Source organism: Pagrus major, chromosome 24 (assembly GCF_040436345.1).
Source record: "Pagrus major chromosome 24, Pma_NU_1.0".
In the NCBI taxonomy this organism is placed as follows: Eukaryota; Metazoa; Chordata; class Actinopteri; order Spariformes; family Sparidae; genus Pagrus; species Pagrus major.
In genome coordinates, this window is record NC_133238.1 from 11,805,963 (window position 1) to 11,826,113 (window position 20,151).

A 20,151-nucleotide genomic window follows, 5' to 3' on the forward strand; every position below is an offset into this window, starting at 1 on the left:
ACTGTATAGTAATCCCAATTGTAAGTCTTTTCAATAAATCGAGTGATCGGTCCACTGAAGCTGTTTTTAAAGGCCGGCTCTCAGAACGCTCTAAAGCCATCAGAGTAATTGAAGAATTGTCCACTAAAGCCTCTCGTCTTTGCTTAAACCCTATTAATCCCTGCACTAATCAGGACCTTTCAGTTTCAGGGTCCATCAAATCGTGTCAAGTCTTGGAGAAAGAAATCCAAACACTCCAAACACAACAGTTTGCTTCACGCTTCTTCTTGGTTATTAGTATTAGGCGCCCGACTGACAGGCAGGCTGGCGTTATAATCCAGTGTACCATGTTAGCAAACAACTGGACAAGATTTACATGTTTTAAAAACTTAAACAAACAGGTGTCTGCTCTGTAGGAGCACATTAGTATATGATTCACAAAGAATATTGTGAGAAGGATTACACAACACTCATTTAAAAGCTATTACCTGTGAGAATTCATCAGTAAGGATGCAGTAACAGGGAAATGTTTGCCCGCCGGGGTCAGTGGCCTAAACCGACAGGACACTTACCCTCAAACAAAACACTCTGACCCTGAGTGCCAACCAAGCCCAAATCTGCTCAATAAGAGCACGTGACTCGCTACCAAGGTGCACAGTGTGTCCTCCTACACACCAGTGACAAGGCACCACTACTACAACTAACTGGAGGACAAAACAGCTGCATGTCTGGATACCGTACGGCCTTTTCTCTCTGAGCCCAGGATTAGTTTCAATCGCAGATACGATTGTTTTGTTCTTAAAAAGGAAACGTGCAGGTAAGTTTCTCATTTTTAAACGGGCTCGTAATGTCTAATTTTATTTTTCCTTTAAAGTGGATGACAGCTAAATAAAATAAAAAAAAACCTACTTTCAAGTGGGATTTAAATTCTGACATGACAGTCACACAGTAATTATTCTAGTTTTGGACACCTGAAAAGCGCTTTAATTCTTGCTTTTCCCAGATGAGTCAACATGCCGACTGGATCAGTGAGACTGCAGAGCATTAAAAAACTGGGACAGGAGAACCAAAGCTATGACTTCTCAGATGAAGGTAACACACTTTCATGTTAACTTTTCGAGGCAGAAATGCTTCAAAATGATCAAATCTTATTGAGAATAAGAAATTATGTTTCAGCTAGAGATGCAAAGTGCAAAAAAGTTGAATGCTTTTTATTTTATTGTGTTGCAGAACCAGCTGGCTCCTATATGTAAGTATTCTGTGGAGTATTTTATGTATATCTTATTGTTTTAAAGGTGCACTATGTAGTTTTTATGCCTTAACTTACTAAATTATCAAACTCTCTTTGTTTTCACGACTGAATAAACTGAATAAACAAACTGACCTTAAAGGACAACACAATTTATACTGTTTTACTTTGTTTATATGTGGCGGACCCTGCCACATTTCTAGCTTCAAACAGTATTTCCTCTGAGAACAGCTTGTTTATTCAGTTATGGAAAAAATAAACACTTCTGAGTTTGTATTATTACCTCATTAATATTGTAAATATTGAGTTCAAATGTACTCACAACTTCATAGTGCCCCTTTAAGATCTAAAAAACGGAGTATTACTTACTGTTTTTGTAGAAGAGGACTGCTTTTTCTCTGGGCTTTGGTGTCAGTGTGGATGTACAGTCAGTCTGCTGGAATGTATTTTAATATTTAAGCATGATTTCACAATGTAAGTGCAAAGTGCAGCGATCAAACAGAAGCAAAAAAGAAAAAGAACAAAAGAAGCAAACAGAATGGGCAGTCTCAAATGTGCTATCAACCTGAACGGGAACAACTCGGCTACAATGTGTGGCCGTCAGCCCTTTCACAAGAAATCTAGTAGCTAGAAAGAGAGTTGTTTATGAGGAGTTCAATGACCTTGACCGTGTGTATGTATTTATGTATGAAGGCAGGGGTTTATTCAGCCTTTATATTTAGTCTTTAACAGCTTCACAAAGGAGCACAAATCCTGTTTACTGATGCATTTATATATCATACATTCTTGTTGGTTGCTATCAACAAGTCCCTTTGAGTTTACTAATGCTGGCCCTGAGCTAAACACAATGCAGCTTCAGAAAACAGAGACTGAAAACTAAAGACTGTTTAATTGTCAATTAACCTGTTGATTATTCTCAATGAATCGATAAGTTGCTTGGTTTATAATATGTCCTATCAGTGTTCAACAAATCCCAAGATGACATCACAACAACACAATTATATCCAATTTACTGTCACTGAGGAGTAAAGAAAGCAGAAAATATTCACATTTTAGAAACTGAAATCAGAGAATTTTACTTTAATTTTAAAAATTACTCAAACTAATGAATTGATTATCAAAATAGTTGACTAACTAATCGTCTAGTTGATTAATCGTTGCAGCTCTAATCTGAACTAATGTCTTTTTTATAACCAGTAAGTTTGCATTGTTTTCTTTTCTTTTCTAAATGCTGTGCATGTGTTGAGCTCTCAGGGCATCCCTACGTTAATGGTTGATTTATCAACATTTAAAGTTAACGTGATGAAGTTGTGTTATTGAGTGACGTAGTATGTTTAGTAGGTCACAGTATCCTCTGTTTTCTTCCATTCAGGTCCATGACAGCTTCAAAGGACAATGAGAAGTGAGTAAAATATTGAGGCTTTGGATAGTTTGCATATTGGGTAGGTTGCCACATTGGATAGTTTGCCACATTGGGTAGTTTGCCACATTGGGTAGTTTGCCACATTGGGTAGGTTGCCACATTGGGTAGGTTGCCACATTGGGTAGGTTGCCACATTTGGTAGGTTGCCACATTGGGTAAGTTGCCACATTGGATAGGTTGCCACATTGGGTAGGTCGCCACCTCAATAAAAAACTGATTTTGTTTTCCAAACAGAGATCAAGGAAAAGAGCAGCAACCAGCGATCAGGGTCGGCTTCTTTCAGCTGGTAAAATACCCTCCGGTTTTTCATTCTTCACTCTGAAACATTTCCCCTTTTTCTTCATCTCTTCTTGTGTATTTGTGCATTTTCTTCCCAGTTCCGGTTTGCCACGTGCCACGACGTGCTGATGATGGTGATAGGTAGCGTATGCGCCGTGCTGCACGGCTCGGCCCAGCCGCTCATGCTGCTGGTGTTCGGCATGCTCACCGACACCTTCATCGAGTACGACGTGGAGCTGAACGAGCTGATGGACGACAGGAAGGAGTGCGTGAACAACACTATCCAGTGGAAGAGGAACTACACTGCAGCGAACAGCCAGAACCAGTCAGACTGGTTCATGCACAATTCAACATGGGAGATGCTCGGACCGCTGAAAGCCAGGCCATGTGGGTAAGTGGGTTGTGTGTAATGCATGAGGTTGGCTTTTTCCAACATCGAATATAGTGTAGGATGTGACATTAAAAGTTTGAGATCTGTGTTTAAGTGTGTATGTGGTTTTGTAGTCCTCATGTGTATGATTTATTTATCTTTCAGGCTTCTCGACATTGAATATGAAATGACATTATTTGCCTTCTATTATGTTGGAATTGGAGCAGCTGTCTTCTTGCTGGGATACTTTCAGGTTGGTCTTAAAATGTCACTTTTTTCACACAAAGAGAGACATCTAAAATTAGATTAGTCTCTGACATCCTTTGCTTTCACTTAAATCCAATCAGCACGACACAATTTGATCCTATCTAGCTATGAAGTCTTGAGGAAAATTGAGCAACATCCGAAATCTTCCTCTGAAATGTTGTTAACTGCGTGGCAACAGATCAGACAGTCATCAAACTCCAAATTCATGAGTAAAATCACCGAAAAGGCTTTTTTTTTTCCTCCCAACAACCCTCTGAGCCATGAACAATAGTTTGGATGCTTTCCAGTCAAGACTTTGTCCACAACACCAACGGAGGCAGCTCTTATTAAGGTTACATGAAATTATATCCAGACGGTAGTAAAATGTCTTGGATCTCAGTGCGTTAGAGATTTAGAAGTAAACTTTCAGGAAAGAATGATCCAACTCAAATCGCGAAGAGTTGGAGATATCCTGACTTTGAGTGCCTATGGATCAAACTGCTTGATCCTACATATCCCATAAAGCACCTCGATAGCATTCCCTCGGCTGCCCTGTGTGCTTTTATATCCAGCAACAGCAACAACATTGAAGAAATCTGACTATAACCTCTGTTTTTACAACTGACAGATCTCCCTGTGGGTGACAGCCGCTGCCAGGCAGATTAAGCTCATCAGAAACATGTATTTCAGCAAAGTGATGAGGATGGAGATCGGCTGGTTTGACTGCACCTCCGTAGGGGAGCTCAACACTCGCATGTCAGAGTGAGTGGCACGATGATCGCGCGATCTCTGCTTCGTAGAGTATTTCTGGAGTTGTGGTGTGTATGTAATAAACTGGTTGTATCTGTATTACAGCGATATCAACAAGATCAACGATGCCATGGCGGATCAAGTCGCCATTTTTCTGCAGCGCTTCACCACATTTGTGTGTGGTTTCAGCATCGGCTTTGTGAAAGGATGGAAGTTAACTCTTGTCATTGTCGCAGCGAGTCCACTGATCGGTGTTGGAGCTGGTCTTATGGCTCTGGTGAGACCCAGAGTCTTGAATGTCCTGACTTGAATTGACTTTATTTGATTTCTCTTGATCTGACTTTATTTTACTTGACCTGGCCCGACTTAAACTCTCTATATCTCTATAAGTTCTCTTGACATGATTTCTCTTGACTTGACCTTGCTTGATCTCTCTTGACTTAGTACGTCTTGAAAATCTGTTCTCAGAGGAAAATAAGGTTCCCTACCCCTACTTTCTCTTGTCTTCTCAATCAACTTTGCCTCTTTCTGTTTTTCCTCCAGTTTGTGGCAAAGCTAACAGGGATGGAGCTGCAGGCCTACGCCAAGGCTGGAGCTGTAGCCGACGAGGTCCTTTCATCCATCAGGACTGTGGCTGCTTTTGGTGGAGAGTTAAAAGAAGTTCAGAGGTAATATCTGCCAGATTACTTTTTTAAATTTTCCTATATAAATGCAGCTGAGGTGAGCTCCATCCTTCTCCTGTACAGGTACGACAAGAACTTGGTCTCAGCGCAGCGCTGGGGCATCAGAAAAGGTCTGATCATGGGCTTTTTCACCGGATACATGTGGCTGATCATCTTTCTGTGCTATGGACTGGCCTTCTGGTATGGCTCCAGTCTGGTGGTGGACACTGCCGAGTACACACCAGGAACACTAATGCAGGTAAACCACTGACCACAGTGATAGAATCCATTTCCTGTCTCTTTTAACCGTTTTTTAAAGCGTTTTCTTGCTGGATCTAAACTTCTGGTTACGTTTTTTGATTGGATGTTTCTTGTAACAGGCTAAGAGTGTTTCTGCGGCCCTAATATACTGACCTCTTCATTCCAGGTGTTCTTCGGTGTTTTGGTAGCGGCCATGAATCTGGGGCAGGCCTCCCCATGTCTGGAGGCGTTCGCTGCAGGTCGCGGAGCTGCTACCATCATCTTTGAGACTATCGACAGAGTGAGAACGCTTGATGTTATAATTATTTTGCATGATTTTGATCCTTACAAGGTCAGTTATTTTCAAAGTTAACCTCTGCTTCTTGTTGACAAGTCTCATTTTTCATGTCACTGCCAGGAGCCTGAGATCGATTGTTTATCTGAGGCTGGATATAAGCTCGACAGGGTCAAAGGAGATATTGAGTTTCACAATGTGACCTTCTACTACCCCTCCAGACCTGAAGTCAAGGTACTCGCAGGCTTTACATTTGTTATCATATATAACTAGAAACTCTCTTCATCAGTGTGACTTGTAACAGGGAGTCATGTGATCTCTCCTCAGATCCTGGACCAGCTCAGTGTTGCAGTGAAGTCAGGCGAGACCACAGCCTTTGTGGGCCCGAGCGGAGCTGGGAAGAGTACCGCTATACAGCTCATCCAGCGCTTCTACGACCCGAAAGAGGGAATGGTAGGTTTGACTTTTGTCAGCATCTGACATGAAGGATTCCCTCGACACACTGAAGCTGCTGCCTTCCTTTGTCTAAGCTTTATTCCAGTGGTTTCAAAAATAACCATCCCCTCGGGTGATAGAAGTACATGATAATCTGTTTCATTATTCAGCCAATGGGTCCTAACAGCCTCATTTTTCACTTTTACTAGAATTAGAGGTCTTTGCACACCTTCTTTTCTTCCTTTCAACATCTAAAGAAGGAAATAGCCTCTTCTCCCCACTACACTAACAACCCCACCATTTGAAAGTAACATAGCAGGGGGGGGGAAATGCCACAAATCACAGCAGCACAGTACTTTAATAGCACCATCCATCAATGTGAGCAAAACCAGTTTCTCTCTGTGCCCTCCATTTCAGGTGACATTGGACGGTCATGACATCAGAGGGCTCAACATCCAATGGCTGCGCTCGCTGATTGGCATTGTGGAGCAGGAGCCTGTGCTGTTCGCCACCACCATCGCTGAGAATATACGCTACGGCCGACCCGGCGTCTCCATGGAGGACATCATCACTGCCACGAAGGAGGCCAATGCCTACAACTTCATCTTGGACCTGCCACAGGTGAAGTTGCTTATGCTCATGGGCAAAATAGTACAGATTCAAAGTAGTTTTGACAACCAACAGGCCCGATAACTTCCCCTGTCATTTTAAATCTGACAGAAATTCGACACCTTGGTCGGGGAGGGCGGAGGTCAGATGAGCGGCGGTCAGAAGCAGCGTATTGCCATCGCTCGAGCACTCGTCAGGAATCCTCGTATCCTGCTGCTGGACATGGCGACCTCTGCCCTTGACAACGAGAGCGAGGCGGTAGTTCAAGAAGCTTTAGACAAAGTAAGTCCGACTGATCTGCGTGATGAATTCGCTCCTGTTTTTTATCTCTAAATCCTCCAGTCAGGGTCCTTTCAAAATGTATTCAGCGCTCTGTTGTATTCAATGTAATTTGCTTGTTCTGCAATAAAAAAATTAATGATACAAAAAGAAGAAAATCGATGCAGCAGAGAGAGATGAACGAAAGGGTTGCACATATTAAATTTCCGAGTCAAGGAAGACAAAATATTCACATTTCACTTGTTTATTTGGCTCGCAGCACAACAGTTAAAAACTCTGGAGAAGGTTCTGTGTCGAGCCGAATGAACAAGTAAAGAGTATTTTTTCTCTTTTTTTGGAATATGCTCCCTGGCTTTTTTTTGGGTCTAGCGCTCCGCTGAGAATCCCAATTGTTGTAACTTCCTTTTCGCAATATTGACTTTTTTATTCCTTGGCAAAACCGGGGGCATTACTCATAATTCAACTCAAATGTGTGTCAAAGACTCTCGTGTGTTATCCTAGTAGCTGCTAATGTAGCCTGGAGCTGCTAGCATCTAGACTTTGAAGTGCAGAATCGGTTTTGTTTCCCTTTAAAGAAGGAAATCTCAAAGTGAGAGCTTTAAAGGAATAAAGAAATGGACACGTATTTATTACAAATACAGTTTTCGACATGAGATTAAAGCTGCTGTAAGCGTTGTTGTTGTTTCGGCTCACTTCTTGTCCATTTCGCAGTTAGAAATCTCGTCCTTCCTCTCTACATCACCACACTTGCATGACTCCTTTTCTTTCTTTGAGGCAGCTCTCTTTGCCTCTTTCTTTTCTTCTAGCGTTTTTCTTCACTTGGCTGCAAAATATTGACAAAATGTGAGGCTAAACTTAATATTTTTGGCCCAGATTTTGGGTTGGGTGGATGTGAGGTTTATTCACAATCAGATAACCACCCTCCAAAAAAGAAATCAGGATTTTTACAGATGCATTAATTAAGAATTTTGGTTTAAAACATTCAAAAATTAAATCAAATTATTAACAGAATATGAAAGAAAGTTTTCATGTTATGTCAATGCTAACTAGCTAGCCTCATGCCTGAAAACCTCTTTCTCCTAGGGGTCCAGAACTCCTGTGCTAGCAGTGTTAACACCAACACTCCCTCAGTAGCCCAGTTAGCCTAGCAGCTAGCAGGGCTAACTAGGCTAACAACTGAGAGAAACAGCAGTCATGTAAACACAATCCACTGAGCAGCAGTTAGCAGCACCTTTTAAACTACCGAGAGTGTTTTTTTTACAACATTTGATTTCATCGTAGGTACGCATGGGTCGCACCACCATCTCCATTGCCCACCGGCTGTCCACCATAAAGAACGCCGATGTGATCGTTGGCTTTGAGCACGGCCGAGCTGTGGAGAAGGGCAAACACAACGAGCTGCTGGAGAGGAAGGGAGTCTACTTCACTCTCGTCACCCTGCAGAGCCAAGGAGACAAGGCTCTGAACGAGAAGGCCCGGGAAAGTAGGTCCAGCAGCGTAAAGTTCAAATATTTGACCCAGGATCCACTGATTGTGTGCTAATTCAATCGATCTCTTGCACTAGTGGCTAATAAAGAAGAAGAGACGGAGAAGCTATCCAGGGCGGGAAGCTACCGCAGCAGTTTGAGGTATCACACGGACACATTCCCAATCACCCCCTGCCCTTTATCACTTGCTCATTTGCTTCCTTGTGTATAATATCCATCTACGTGGTCCTGGCTGTGCATCTAAATTGGATTTTACAGTCTGAAATTGAGTTGTGTCACAGCCGAAACTGATACCTTCATTTACTTAATTACCCTTTTACATTTAGCTGACACTATCATCCAGAGCCACTCGCAAACGGTACGGCAGCAGAGGAGGCTTGAGGTCCTCTATCAAAACCATTACAAGAGCCCAGTAATGAGTGCAACAAGAAGAACAGCAGCAGTCAAGGAGCGACAATATATTGTCCTTAGACCACTCGTGCATGAAGTGATGGATAAAAACAGTTGGGAAACCTTTTTTTTCTTCGACCTGGTAAATTTTCTATGTTTTGCAGGGCCTCGATCCGCCAGCGTTCCCGATCTCAGCTGTCCAAGCTGATGCCGGACTCTGTTTCCATGACGGGAGAGCTCGGCCCCAGAGCTTACTCTGTGTCACAGGCAGACAAATCTAAGGTGTGCATACATTTTTATGTGTGGGAGTGTAAGACCACTAGTGAGAAACGCTCCTGGCGTTGTATTTGTTTTTTTCTATATCAACAGCATACACAGATAATCGCTTTTACTGCCTGCTGATGTCTACGTGTCTGTGTTAACTCAGAATGCCATCCCAGAGGAGGATGAGGAAGAGGTCGTGGAGCCGGCTCCAGTCGCCAGGATCCTCAAGTACAACGTACCTGAGTGGCCCTATATGCTTTTTGGATCCTTTGGGGCCGCCATAAACGGAGGAGTCAACCCGGTCTACGCTCTGCTGTTCAGTCAGATCTTGGCGGTGAGGTTCACGTTCATTTTAAATGCCTTAAAGCCACTATATGTAGATTTTGACATGTAAGATAGTGGAAGGATGTAGCTAATTTTAAAGGAGTTGTACACTATTTCTTAGAAGGCTAACTGGTTTCACTTGTAGCCTATCACAATCAATGTATGACATAGCATAAATTGCCTGTTTAAGCTAGCTGTGTTGGTAATCCTATAAAGTTTGAGAACACATCAAAGTCAGTATAACGTTTTGTTGACATTGTGCAGCATAACATGCTAACTAGCTGGGAACCGGCTTGCACTAGGCAGTCATATACCCCTCTGAGCTGGCTAGCTTGCTAGTTGTTAGCTAGCAAGATAGTTAGCAAGTAATCTTGGTGTCATTGCGTAATTGTTGGAGGACGATGCTTCTTTGGGGCAGTTTATATGAAAACAGGGTTAAAAAAAAATTGGATGGTGCGACTGAGCTAACAAGCTACGATAGCTTCCTCCATTTTGGACTCTAACGTTCCTGTTTTAAATGCTAGTGTTTAAACTGAGCCATTTTTCCCCCTTATTTTGCAGGTATGTATACCTGTCTCGAAAAAACTAATTCTATATTTACATAAAAATCTACATATGGTGGCTTTAAACCGTCGTCGTGATCTATAAATAATCTGAATAACTGGATCAAGCTTGATGTTCTGTGTCATCAGTAAAACCTTATGTAAAAATTATAATTACCTCTATGTAAATATATATGCTAATGATTTATTATCATATATTATCACATTGATTAAGTAATAAATGCTCAAGGCCTGATTAACATTGTGTTTTGTATGTGTATGTGTGTGTGTGTGTGTGTGTGTGTAGACATTCTCAATAACAGATCCCGAGGTTCAGAGGAGGGAGATTGATAGTGTCTGCGTGTTCTTCGTCATGGTCGGCGTGGTCTCTTTCTTCACCCAGATGCTGCAGGTAGAGTAGCAGAAAGACTGATTGTGCTCCTGCCTTCACCCCCTGCTTGTGTTCAAGGTTGTGGGAAAGTCACAAGAGACCTCCTTTACTTTAACAAATTAATACCTCCCTCGGATGAAACGGATCGTCCTACGTCCTGCTGAGACGCTGCTCCAGAACTGCGTCATCAGTCCTGACCCCCTGGTGGAGGGGAAGACAAAGACATGTTAATATATTATATTAAATTATGTTGAAGATCCCGGTGGAGGTATTTTGAATTTAATAAGCACTTCCCGTGTTTGTCTCACCAGGGTTACGCCTTCTCCAAGTCTGGAGAGCTGCTGACCCGCAGGTTAAGGCGGCTCGGCTTCCATGCCATGCTGGGTCAAGAGATCGGCTGGTTTGACGATCACAGAAACAGCCCTGGAGCTCTGACCACGCGTCTGGCGACCGATGCCTCGCAAGTCCAAGGAGTGAGCTGCAGCCTTCATATAAAACGATAATGATTTTTAAAAGTGATTCAGTCCAACATTCAGCGATAAAACTGAATTTATTTAAAAAGCTGATGAGGTGAGATTTATCCAATGCAGCAGGCCATTCGTCTGGTGATAAAACATAATTTGATTTAAAACGATTTTATAATACATCGTGCTCACATCCTGCAGAGTCACACACAGTGAGAGGGCAGAGCGCTACAGAGGCAATGAAGTCAACAACAAAAGTTTTGGGGGGTTTTCGGGCTGTCTGGAAGCTTGTAATGTCTCTACTTTATGACTTTTAGGTGGATTATTTTAGCCCTCGCAAAAACATCGACATGACCTACATAACACATAAAATATGCTCTCTGTTGTTGGGTATTCATCAGGAAATGTAGAGAAACATGGAAACTTCCAACGAAATGTCTTACATGCCCATTTTTAATAGAAATAAAGTATTTAACAACATTTATAGCCTCCTTTTTGGAATTAAATGTGCCTGCAGGGCATCTGTCAGCCCATTTACTATTTATATTGAAATTAACAGAGTAAATTAATGTATAATTTCCCAGATAGCACACATATGTCTTACAGATGTCGGCCCAATGAATAAAAGTTATTGACATCTTGAGTAAAGTGACTTATTTCTTCTGTTCCTCAGGCCACAGGCTCGCAGATCGGCATGATCGTCAACTCTCTGACCAACATCGGCGTGGCCGTCCTCATGTCCTTCTACTTCAGCTGGAAGCTCACGCTGCTCATCCTGTGCTTCCTGCCGTTCATCGCCCTGTCGGGTGGCTTCCAGGCTAAGATGCTGACAGGGTTTGCGAAGGAGGACAAGGCGGCCATGGAGGCAGCCGGACAGGTCGGATATCTACTCAACTCCTTTATTTATCAGCCCCCTGTTTGAAAATACCACAGTTCTGATGATGAACGCAAAAAGCATCATCTCGATAATCCTGCTAAACTTTAAGGTAGAAGGTGACATCAGCTGACATATCTACTGACAGCAGATACAGACAGCTTAACAACAGTGTCTATTTTAGGCTCCAGGTTTCAGCTTTTTCTCTCCATCACCGAAGAAAAGCTCCACGGCCCTGCAGCTGAACTCAGATCTCGGTACAAAAGCAGTTTATTAGGCGCTCCTGTAATTTTGGCAAGTTCGGAACGGAGCTCGCGCTGTCAGGCTCGACTCCCGCCGAGGCCACCCATGCTTAAAATGCAGTGAAACACACAGTGGATAAAACCTCAGGCCAGGAAGAGCAGGAAAGTTCACAATCAAAGAAAAAGTAGTCAATTTACCATGAACTTTCTTTTACGCTATCTTAATCATCCCCATGCAGTAAACCTTACCCATCCAAATAAAGTGGATTAGATGAAAGTTTAATGATCCCTATGGGGGGAAATTGGCTTACTGCAGCAGCATAAAATAGGATATAGATAAGAGGGGAGCAAATGCTTTATCTATATCTTACCCCCCTTCACACATTAAAAACACATAGGAGTTATGTGCAGCTTCTGTTCAGCTATCAGCCTTTTTTCCCTGTTTTTAATCTGGTATTGGAATTTCAACCTGAGTCGTCTATTTACAGATCTCTGGTGAGGCACTAAACAACATCCGCACCATCGCAGGCCTGGGGAAAGAGAGGCGCTTCGTGGACACATACGCGGCCCAGCTTGAAGCTCCGTACGAAGCGGCCCTGAAGAAGGCGAATGTGTACGGAGCCTGCTACGGCTTCGCCCAGTGCATCATCTTCTTTACCAACTCCGCCTCCTACAGGTTTGGAGGCTACCTGGTGCGTCAGGAGGGGCTTCACTTCAGCCTGGTGTTCAGGTGAGAGGACGAGGCTGTCGAGTGTGGCGTTGTCCTGTGTGCTCGTTTTGTATTTTTGACTTCTCATGGCTGAAAATCACTTTCAATTCTATCTAACTACATTACAAATCAGGATATTTTCTTTGTAGGCAAGAGGGTTTGCACCAAATGCATGGGTTTAGCATTGGGTTGGCATTAGCGCTCACTCAATACAGCTCTGATACAGCTGTGAGTGAACAGTGAGGTAAAATTAAAGTAACACATGTTTGTAAAGGTAATTTGAATCCCACGTGAGAATGGCTTAAAGGACAACGTTTTTATGTGGCGGACCCCGCCACCTTTCTAGCTTTCAAACAGTGTTCTGGGGACAGAAGCAGGTTGTTTATTCAGTTAAGAAAAAATAATAATTCTGTATTGTATTATTGCCTCAATAATATTGTAAATATTAAAATTCGGAGTTTGAACAGTGCCCCTTTAAAATAAAATTAATCAGTTGCATCAGGAGAGAGTGAGAACCCGACCCTGTGGCGAGCCAGCGGAGGTAGAAAGGGATTGATAGACATGTCACATTACACTGTTTTCCCTGTCAGGGTCATCTCAGCCATCGTCACCAGCGGCACAGCCCTCGGCAGAGCCTCCTCGTACACACCAGACTACGCCAAGGCCAAGATTTCTGCAGCGCGTTTCTTCCAGCTGCTGGACCGTGTGCCTCAGATCAGCGTGTACAGCGACAAGGGAGATAAATGGGTATGAGCGCCTCTGTGATGCTACATGTTACGTGCGGTGTATAAAAAGGATCGATCCAGGAGGGAATCCAGATCTTGATTTCTTATTCCTTTATTGTTGGGCTTATTAATTTTACATCAGTCATGAAAGGAAGGGAAGGAAGGAGGAGGAAAGGAAGGAGAACATCCAAAAGACAGAAATTCCTGATAACACAAGTACACATAGTCCTTTAAGAGATGTAAATCCTTTTGAATAATGAAAGAAGTCGATTCTCAGCGTTAAATAAAACTCTTTACTATCATTGGAGAGTTTTACCTTCCTTCTGTGGACAGGAGGTGGCACCCTAACACACCACGGAAACCAACACTAACCTTTGTACTCTTCATTCTCCCTCCCTCCTCTGCTGTGTTGTCAGGATAACTTCCAAGGGAACATTGACTTCATTGACTGTAAGTTCACCTACCCCACCAGGCCAGACATCCAGGTCCTGAATGGGCTGAATGTGTCGGTGAAGCCCGGTCAGACGCTGGCCTTTGTGGGCAGCAGCGGCTGCGGGAAGAGCACCAGCGTCCAGCTGCTGGAGAGGTTTTATGATCCGGACCAGGGCAGAGTGGTGAGGAGGACTTAAAGCTGAATACTACTTGCAGCAATGTTGTGGTTTTTCCAAATGCCGACTTAAAAAAAATCAAAAGAACAACTCTATTAAAATGTCTCTGAACCATGTAGCCAGAAATACGTATAGGCGTGCTTTTATGTTGGGCTTTAGGCCTGTCTGTCAGCTGCTTATCTGGCCCTGCAGTCTCAGAGTACAGGTGGTTGGATTCAGGTGCATTCTTTGGATATTTCCACCAGGACAGCAGCAAATGAGAGGTCTGACTTTAAAAACAGCCGACCTTATATTGTCCCAGCAGTTGCTGACCTTTATCCAAATGTCAGATATCTCACTCTGACATGAATAAGTCATTTATATCGTCTGCTTTCAGCTTACACTCCCCGTAAGGATCAGCTGTACCTTGAGCGTCATTGTCCAAAGTAAAATCCGTCATTTGTCAAAGTCAAAGAATAATTGCCGGACATTTAGCGTGCTCGGTGATTGAAGCATTTCCGACTCTTCTATGACTTCACTGCATTTATCAATCGGACGTTTATGCTGACTTTGTGCTTTATTTAAAAAAAAAAGAAAAAAAGTGGGCACTCTACGCAGGATGGAGGTTTGTCTTCGTGCCAGTGATGAATCCCTGCCAAGATTCAAACGGCCTTAATTGAGTTGGAAGTGGTTTGGAAACGCGTGGTCCTGATTCTCTGTCTGAGATTTAAAAAGGACAGCATCACCTCTGCGTAGTTAGGAGAGAAATTACATGGAGATGGTGTTATGATAGCTCATTAAGTGGATTGTATTTCCAGTCTTTGATTATTATATCGCTTTCTTCTAATGGTAAAATCGATTGCTTCCCGCAGCTGATTGATGGCCATGACTCAACTCGTGTCAACGTGCCCTTCCTGCGCTCCAAGATCGGCATCGTGTCCCAGGAGCCCATCCTGTTCGACTGCAGCATCGCCGAGAACATCAAGTACGGCGACAACCTGCGGGAGATCAGCATGAACGACGTCATCTCCGCCGCCAAGAAGGCCCAGCTCCACGACTTTGTCATGGGGCTGCCTGAGGTACTGCGGACATGTTGTGTGTGGTGAGGTCACGGCGAGGTTTAGTTCGTCTGGGTTCAGAAAACAGGCAGCGATCATGAACAGAACAAGGTTGCAGGAGAGAGGCTGGTACACACACACACACACACACACACACACACACTGGGCTGGATGTGTGGATGACAGCCAGGTGTGCAAGGTGAGTGTGAGGCTTCAAAATGTATCTCATCTCACAGCTCGGGTCCAGCTAAGACGTTCCTCTTAAGAGCTTTTCCCAAATCTGCTGAGGGCGACTCTGTGGACCGTGATTGGTTCAGACAGGGGACAGGTCTGTGTCAGTGGATGTGAACTAAATAAAATATTCATCATTATAGACTAATCTGCCATCTGATGTATGTGTGTGAGCTCCGAATGCATTCACTGGTTTGACATCGGTTGTGACGGCTTTGGATGAAATACCATTTTAGTTTTTGACCAATCTACGCTCGATAGATCGTATCAGAGTTACGTTTAGTTAACAAACCCAGTGGATATTACTTCAGATTAAAGACACACTCGATTTCTTCTTCTTTCTTCTCTCTCGTGCAGAGACAGCCGGATCGCTTTCTGTTTTCCTGTATTACTGCGTAGTAAATCGACTTGTCAGCGCTCGCTTGGTATTTCTGTAGAATCTTCTTAATACCAGTCAGCCGATGTACACTGAAACTGATACATCTTGCAATAAGCTAATATCGGCTGATGTATCAGCCTGGCAGTGTGTCAGCTCCACATGTCTTCTCTCAGACAGGTCTGACACGCCTCTTATTTTTAAGACTTTCTCTTAAATTGGCCTGTTAGAAGCTACGTTTAGCCTTCAGGAGGATGTGTTGGGAGAAGTGATCGAGGCAAAGAAAGTGGCCTCATGACATTTTGTTCCTGCTGCTTATTGTTTTCTCAAAGGAAAAGGGGGAAGGATTTTTAAACATCACAACAAATAAGATGTGAATGTCCAAAATGGGGAGATTTAGGACATTTAACATAAATCTCCTTTGTTCCTGCTTCAGAAATACGACACGAACGTCGGCGCCCAGGGTTCTCAGTTGTCTCGCGGTCAGAAGCAGCGCATCGCCATCGCCAGGGCGATCATACGCGACCCCAAGATCCTGCTCCTGGACGAGGCCACCTCGGCCCTGGACACCGAGAGCGAGAAGGTAACGCTTCATTAAACTCTGAACAGCAGCGTCATCGTTTGCTGAATCCACAAACCTCACATGACAGCGCCGTGCAGCTGCTTGATATTCTCCGGGCACGGAGAGCGAGGAGAGCATGCAGTTAATTATTATTATCATTAACATCATTATCATTCATCATCTCTATTATTATCACCAGCGGCTCACAGTTCACGCCAACCCTCCAGTAGAGCCTCTTAAAGATGAATGTAGTCTGTTGGCCTGTGCTGTAGCTTTTCCAGCTCAAAAAAGGCTGAACCACGCTGAGGACAAAGAGGCCTCTGCAGCGCACTGAAGCATTCTAATGACAGTAATCAACGAATGATTGTGAAATTGCTATAATTGTGTCTGCGCCATGGGAGAACTGATGATGGCTCCCGCCTGCGCCTGTCCATGAACGCCGCTTCATGTGTGTGTTATTCGACAGACGGTGCAGGAGGCCCTGGACAAAGCCAGAGAGGGACGGACCTGCATCGTTATCGCACATCGCCTGTCCACCATCCAGAACTCCGACATTATCGCCGTCATGTCCAGGGGCTTCCTGATGGAGAAGGGATCGCACGACCAGCTCATGGCCCTGAAGGGAGCGTACTACAAGCTGGTTACCACAGGAGCACCAATCAGCTAAGCGCTCGGGGAAACAGCACAATAAGCAAGGCAGCGGAGAGAAACGAATGTATGGCAGTGTTACTGCCGTACGTCGAGAGAGGCCTGGAAGTATGCCATACTTGAACAATACTTGTTTTTTGGGTAGGCTCCTGTCATGAAGAGAGTCACACAGCCTGTTTATGGGGTATTTTAAAGTCTGTTATGATGACAGTTGTTTACATCTTGGATAGTGGGTCCGTCTCAGTATCCCAAGAGCATGTTCACACGCCACCAGGTAGCAGGAAAGTGTGTCCCAACAATCTGAAAAAGTGCTCAAAGCTAAGTGTGTCCCACTATTCACCAGAGTCTACTGCACCAAACCAGTGCTTTGGTTAGTGGTAATGTGCCTATAAGCTGGTTTTACAAGCAACAATAATCAATAGACAGAAAGGATTTCAACAAAGTTATGGCAGAACATCCACAGATGTACTGTACTCGTATTGTAACATAGGAAATCTCAGAGTGAATTATATATTAAATAATTACATTTTTTATATCATATAATTGTATCAATGGTTTTGACAAAATACTTGAGAAGATTGATACCGCTCTCACGTTTACACGCTAAATATCAAGCTAGAGCTAGCTAGCAGGTGATTAGCTTAGCATAAAGACTGCAAGCAGGGAGAAGCAGCTAGCTCTGGCTCAGTCCAGCACCTCTCAAAAACACAGTTTAACATGTTGTAGCACAAAATTTAGCCAATGAACATTTATGGAGGATGAAACATGTTAATTAGTTGAATTTAGAGGTGCTAACTTGGACAGCGCCGGGCTAGCTGTTGAAGGCTAGTTTCTGTTAAAGCTAGCTTTGGCTAACTTCTGGTTTAGCCCTCTGCTAACTTAAAATTCATCGTGCTGCGTTTCTAGACTTTCCAAATGTTATCTGAAGGAATGGCTCAAATTCTGATAGTGAAACAAGTCATTTTGTGTCTGGTCTTTATGCTAAGCTAAGCTAATCACCTTCCGGCTGTAGCTTCACATTTAGCACACGAACAGGAGCGTGGTATCAATCTTCTCATCTGTCAACAATAAAGTTAATGTCAAACGTTTCTTTTTAACATTTTATTATACAGAAGCCATTCAAAATAATCTCACATTGTGTTTTTTGTACATACTTGTTTCTGGATAATTCACTGTAATCGCTTCATGCATTGTATTCCTTGCCCCAGCTCCTGAGTGTGTGTTTGTCTATCACTGTCATTGGATTGAAACTGTAATGCTGTATGGATGGTCCTATTTTTTATGCTTTATGTGGAAGTAAAATAAAACTATCAAACTGAGTCATGTGGAGTATTTATGCGAATGCGAGGAATGAGATGAGCTCTGCCACGTAGGCTGCTACATGCTTAGAGTCCCAACGGGCACCTGGGTACTGAAATACATCACACGAACAGGCAACTTTAAAATACTGCAAGTGTGGGCGTTGATATCTGTGTTTCACCTTACTACAGTTAAGTTATTCCTGGTGATGAAAGAGTTGCATTTTTGAGATACCTATAATGAAGGTTAGATCACATATTAAGCCTACCTGTGTGGTGTTATCACAGCTCTGTCAGTCATCTACCAGCAGGCCTCCGTCAGGTGTTTTCAGTTAAGCTAATTAGACCTCTGCTCAGGTTGAAGATGGCGTCCCTCCTGAAAACACACTAATCAGCCAATTAGGGGCGACACTGAAACGCTAACTTGGCCAGTGGTGCCTTCACGGACACTTCGACAGCTGATACTTGACAGTCGACTTCCAAATCGCAGTTTGGAAAACAAAAAGCAGACACGACGGAAGTAAACGTGAGACAGCAAGTGAGCTTAAAGGATGCTCCTCGGTTTATTCATATTCATTGGAGTTTAGGGGAATGTATAAAGCATATGCCTTTTTCTATAAAGTATGATATTTATATGACTGTTTATTGATTTTTGTAGATGTATATAACCTTTACTGCCTTCTCTCAGTCTTGAGACATGATGATAAAATAACTTTGACAGAAAAACAAGGGCAAGAAAATGGTCAGTGTGATGGATTACATATATCAGGCGAGTTTCTTTCTCAGCACCCAGCAGAAATGAATACAAATCACATGCTGCCTGCGAGGTACTGTAGAAAATCCAACCTAGAAATGAAGCTCCCTGTTAAGTACGTGCGATTTGTATTTAATAGCCTATTACATGCAAAATCACTGGTGTAGCCATACAATAGTAAACCAGGCATTTGTTTTTCTAGCTGTCAATCAGCTGTTCAAATGACAACATGATATGCTTGTAATAAACACAGAGGAGTGCTGCCAGTACCAGCATAGTATAGCAGGACCGCATTAAAACCTGCTGCTCTGAAATGCCTTCTGCTGAGACACATGTTGGGATAATGCATGGCAGGGCTTCCTGCTACGTGAAGATAATACCAGATGGCAGCGTTTCAGGACTTAGTCGTTTATAGCTGAGAGCTGCTGTAGGTCTCTCCCTCTGCTTTTTCACTTACATAAACTAAACCACCAATAAGCAGTTTGATAGCGTAACACAGCTACTTAAGAACTCCGTGACTGAATGAATTCCCGACTCTGACGGGGAATATTTAATCTGACGCGGCCGCCCGATTCCCTATTCCGCGTTTAATGTGTGTTGACGTTGCGGCTCGTGACAGCCGTGGCGTCAGAGTGCAGATGTCGCAGACTCTCCATCAGTTAGTGGTAATATGTGATCACACCACACTGACCTCTGGGAAATTGAGTCTTTAATCACGGCATCTCCAGACGCAGACTCCAGGTAGATTAGCATTCCTCAGATGCAATCTAATCTCACGGCTCCTCCTGCCAATTCATTCAGCGAGAGGACACTGTTTGACTTTGTGCCATGTAATGTCAATGCAATTCTGACTGATGAAAGCAGCCGCCGGGGGCCGGCCGATGTGTCTCTGCTGGGTGTGAGTGATAAGCAGCCTCCTCTGTGTGTTTCGTATGATCTCAGTATATGGTCACATAAACACATCACAGGCAAAACATAGTGAATTATTTAATATCGCTTCTTTTCTCATCTCAAATTTCGACCGGTGTTAATTGTAAATAATAATTTCCCTGGAGTTTCCTTGCATTGTAATTCCTTCTAAAATTTTAAAAACTATGCTAATAATTAATTGGACTCAACTCAGAAAACTCAAATTAGCTTTATCTGGTGCGTTCACGCGCATTATTGTGCGCACCTTTTCATAATTACATCTCCCCTTAATTTCCCATAAGGATAATTTGTTTTACTGTCTTCCTGCCCTGCGTGTCGGACGGTGGCCCTCCAAAGGATTTAAAGTGCTGACAGTCAAGAAGCCATTACAGCTCACTGAAGGGATGGCCAGCAAATTGGTTGGCCCGCAGGAGTAGTAAATAAGATGGAGAGGAGACCCTTGTTTTTTCACCTTGTCAATAGCTGGCCTTAGGGCAGTG

At 43.3% G+C, this 20,151-nt stretch overlaps 1 protein-coding gene across 1 annotated transcript; it reads left to right on the forward strand.

The window, feature by feature from the left end:
* The first annotated feature begins 658 nt into the window (after positions 1 to 658).
* Positions 659 to 18,009, forward strand: LOC141020447 (bile salt export pump-like). Its single transcript, XM_073495521.1, has 29 exons — positions 659 to 796; positions 983 to 1,071; positions 1,210 to 1,228; positions 2,601 to 2,630; positions 2,886 to 2,937; positions 3,029 to 3,321; positions 3,466 to 3,553; positions 4,175 to 4,308; positions 4,402 to 4,573; positions 4,840 to 4,964; positions 5,043 to 5,217; positions 5,386 to 5,499; positions 5,617 to 5,727; positions 5,821 to 5,946; positions 6,346 to 6,549; positions 6,649 to 6,819; positions 8,098 to 8,299; positions 8,381 to 8,444; positions 8,858 to 8,975; positions 9,121 to 9,291; positions 10,131 to 10,235; positions 10,526 to 10,687; positions 11,352 to 11,555; positions 12,283 to 12,524; positions 13,094 to 13,250; positions 13,645 to 13,842; positions 14,688 to 14,894; positions 15,917 to 16,063; positions 16,509 to 18,009. The coding sequence occupies exons 2-29, from the start codon at positions 993 to 995 to the stop codon at positions 16,707 to 16,709; spliced, it is 4,071 nt and encodes a 1,356-aa protein (XP_073351622.1). The 5' UTR covers positions 659 to 796; positions 983 to 992; the 3' UTR covers positions 16,710 to 18,009.
* The last annotated feature ends 2,142 nt before the right edge of the window (positions 18,010 to 20,151 follow it).